This window comes from Microtus ochrogaster, chromosome 10 (genome assembly GCF_000317375.1).
Source record: "Microtus ochrogaster isolate Prairie Vole_2 chromosome 10, MicOch1.0, whole genome shotgun sequence".
In the NCBI taxonomy this organism is placed as follows: domain Eukaryota; kingdom Metazoa; phylum Chordata; class Mammalia; order Rodentia; family Cricetidae; genus Microtus; species Microtus ochrogaster.
The window spans coordinates 79,163,682-79,167,872 of NC_022016.1; the positions used below are offsets into that span (position 1 = coordinate 79,163,682).

Here is a 4,191-nt window from a genome sequence, read left to right on the forward strand (position 1 = left end):
GAAGAAGAAGAAGAAGAAGAAGAAGAAGAAGAAGAAGAAGAAGAAGAAGAAGAAGAAGAAGAAGAAGAAGAAGAAGAAGAAGAAGAAGAAAATATTCTTAGAAAAAATCCATATCAACCAATAAATAAAAGGATCTCATATATTGTTTCCTTTTAGAACATGTGTTGGAAGAAAACCTGTATTAAAATTTATGTGGCCGTTATAAAATGTTGTGCCTTTATAAAATGTTTACCTTATGGCTTCAACCAATATTGTTTTAAATAAAAAAATGAACTTATTAAAGTATTTTAGGTTTTTGTGTCTTTTCCCTTTTGTTCAATAATTTTTCTTTCTGATAGTGGACAAATGCCTAAGCATGGTTTGCAGACACTGGGCTTTCTCATTCACTTTATAAAACAAGTGTTCTCTTCTGGGTGTGATTCTTGCCAGTCTCTGAAAAGTATGGCTGTCTCTCTTCCTCTTCTTCATCTCCCCATGTCAACAAATGCCAAAATTTACAGTTTGTGTGTGTTTAGAAATACTATTTTAAGATGTGTTGCATTAATTTATGCTGTGGAATATTTGTTTAATGTTACAAAGATGCATTGTATTCTTTTATGTTGCATTTGTTAAACTGAGAAGCTGTGTTACTTACCTGCCTAAAACACCTGTTTGGTCTAATAAAGAGATGAATGACCAATAGCACTGCAGAGGAGAAGACTGATAGAACTCCCTTTAACTGAGGTTAGCATCACAGAGAGTACTTAAAAGAGGAACAGTGAAATCCATAAGGAAGTCCTCAGGAAAGGTCAATCTTCCTCTCTCAACTAATTTAACAATAATAGTGCTCCACAGGCTAGCCTACTTGCTAACCTAATGAGCTCTTGGCAAGGCCAATCTGCTTATAGAAGTAAAGAAAAATAGCAATAATCCAAGCCTCTACTTTCCTCCAGTTTTTACCAAGTAAAGATTAGATTCATGGGGATTTAGGTAGAGTCAGGAGACTGATCCTTGGAATTCCCGCCCCACTGATTCACTTACTCTTTAGGTTATAAAGTAGAAGCACAATTAGTCCAGTGAAAAATATCATCATCACAACCAATATTATGCATACATCCCACAGCCAATTACTATACAATGGGTATGCATCGTCCAAAATAGAAGCTAGGAAAAAGAGAAAGAAATGTCAAACATGTTTTTAAATAAATAAAACAGAGACAGTTGAATATGCACAAATTAATAAGCCATATCACAGGACCCTAGTCAATAATAAAGAGAAAAGGGGGGGCTTTCAGTAGACTTCATTTGGAGAACACAGTTTAGGCCACCGATCCAAGGTTATATGACATAACTTTCCAGTTTTGAGGGAGTCAAAGAGTTTGTGCAGTTTGGTTTGAGCCGTGTATGTAAATTGTAAAATGTTATTTTTACACATTTATCCACAAAAAGAAGAGAGCACCCTCTGGTTTATTTTTATTCTCTGGTTTAGGAGCTGCCAAAACAAGATGTCTCAGGTAAAGCAGAGAAGAAATACATTAGTGCAGTGAGCAGCTGAATAAGTCAACATGCTCTGTCATTGCAGCTCAGTAAGACAGCAGTTTTAATACGCTGCATACCAAGAACATGATTGTAACATTTGAGAGGTCATAGTCAATCTCAATCCACATAAGAAATAAATGGATAGGTGTATTAAAATGTGATGTGTGAGATTAAGAATGAGAAGTATGGGTTCTGAAATAGGTTATTACAATTGCAATTACCTCATTTGAGTTTGAGTTGGAAATTTTTAACAGAGAGGTGAAAACACAGTAAGAAATAGAATCAAGTAGTAAGCTGGGATCAGTAGTCATCTAAAAACATAAAAGGAGAGCTAAGCAAAGGAGAAAAGGAAGCATTTGATGCAATGATAAGGATCTTCTAGACATTAAGGAACATTCTAATAGAGGAAATTGTGGTGACCAAGAGATATTTATTATGAAAAATAAGAGTACTCTCACAGAGAGGTGTATGTGAATGTGTGTATACGTATGCACTCACACGTACGTGTTCACACACGTACACACACTCACACCTAGTACAGTTTGTGCTGCCTGTATATTATTGGATGTGTTCCTTCATTGGGGCATGATCAACATATAAGAGTCCACAGCCTTAAAGGAAACTGATTCTCCCTCTCCCAGCAGCTATCCGCTACCAATACCTCTATAGCTAAGGGTGTGACTTCATGCCCAACCCACCTCTCTATGCTGCAGTTTTATCTGGCCCAGTTCTGCACAGTTCTTGTGCATGCTGCCTCAACTGCTGTGTGTAACTGCGCAGAGAAAACAGTTTCCTTGTAGTCATCCACCACCTGCAGCTCTTACATTTCCTTCTCTTCTTCTGCATTGATCCATGAGCCTTCGCAAGTAGACGGGCTATAAATATCCTGCTTAGGAACGACCATTCAGACTTCTTTTGTGCTCTACATTGTAATCTCCTTGTTGACTGTTACCTACTGAAAATTGGAGCTTCTCTGATGAGAGCTAACTGGTGCATAATCTGGGCCTGTGCCATGTGTGGGTAGCTATGTACACACTGTATCTTTCCTGATATCTGAAGTCCAGTTCTTTTTTTTTAAAGATATATTTATTTATTATGTATACAACATTCTGCCTCTGCCTGCATGCCAGAGGAGGGCACCAGATGTCAGTACAGATGATTGTGAGCCACCATGTGGTTGCTGGGAATTGAACTCAGGACCTCTGGAAGAGCAGCCAGTTCTCTTAACCTCTGAGCCATCTCTCCAGTCCTGAAGTCCAGTTCTTTTTCATTACATTTGATCTCCTGTTTAATGCTTCCACTGAGTTATTTTTATTTTATTTTTGTTGGTATAAATGTATCTATATAGATGTTCTACTTGGTCTTTTGAAATATTCTCATATTTCATATTTTTTCATTGTCCATATTTTAAGTGCATTCTTCCATTTCTAAATACAAAATGTATATTTCATATGCTTAATATATATAGAAAGTCTAGACCATCATTGCTAATTTTGAAAACTCTAAGTCTTTTGACAACTGCCCCTCTATACACAATGGGAGAGCTTGACAATTGTCTTTGTCTTCAATTTTTGCATGAGATTGGTACCAGTTAACAGCTACAATATTGCTAAGGGAAAATAATTTCTAAATTCTATTATCTTTTAACAAAAAATACTTATTTTTATTTTATGCATATGAGTTTTAGAAGCCAGTAATTATAGTGAATTGTGGTCTACCATATAGATGCTGATGCAGGAACCAGCCTTCTTCAAGAGCAACAAATGCTTTTAATTGATAAGCCATCTTCTTGGCTCCTAAATTCTATTCTTCACAGTATTCCACAGGATGTACTGTTTTATGTCATCTTTTTTTTTTTACAGACTAATTTCAGTGTTCACTACTTTGGACTCCTCAGATGAATGTGGACATTTCTATGATACTCCTTTTTATGAGGGTTTTCAGAGTTACAATTAGTCTGTTTAATCCTGATATGGTCTTTAAAATCAGGGTATAAGGGTATCAACAGAAAATTAAAATGGATTAAAGAAGAAAGATGGGGAGAAAAGATTCATATGTATTCATATTTTCTGTTACTCAAAATATTGTTCTTGCTTTCTTGGTGGCCAAAATCATGTTAAAATTACATAGCTGTATAAGTGTTAGATGGATAGAAAGATATACTATAATCAATAAGATTGGTTTAGGACATTTAGTATATTTCATAGTGCTGGAAGTTAATTTTATCTTCAGTTTCTTTATAGAGTTTTGCTATTTACCCATTGACTCGCAGAGAAGTTTCCTTTGCATTCATTTGTTTAGGATTTGAGGCTGGTTTGTATGATTTGCAGTGAAATAGATTTAATGAGTTTCATTGACAGTCATTCTGAAATACAGGTTAAACCAGAGGAAGATACATCTGAATCTAATGTCTGATACAATTTTGTCTTTTGGATTAGTTCAAACCATTTATAAGTAATAATTAGATTGTTTTGGTGACTTCATTGGTTGTTTTCTTATAAAATACTTACTTATATCCACAATGAAATTAAAGAAATTTTTAAATTTTCAGATACTATCTTATAAACACTCTATGTTACAGAACAACCACATACTTTCAATAGCCTACAAACGCTTATCCAAGAGAATCAAACATCAGCTTTCAGTCATCTCAGAAAATGAAAAGGAAATTAA

The 4,191-nt window shown here is 35.1% G+C and overlaps 1 protein-coding gene across 1 annotated transcript in view; it reads right to left on the reverse strand.

Moving 5' to 3' along the window:
- The window catches only part of LOC102001831 (selection and upkeep of intraepithelial T-cells protein 10-like), a 29,632-nt gene that overhangs the window by 1,542 nt on the left and 23,899 nt on the right, over nt 1-4,191 (reverse strand). The window contains exon 6 of the mRNA XM_013348501.1: nt 1,021-1,143. Within this exon, the coding sequence (XP_013203955.1) occupies nt 1,021-1,143 (123 nt within the window). The remainder of the gene's footprint in view (nt 1-1,020; nt 1,144-4,191) is intronic.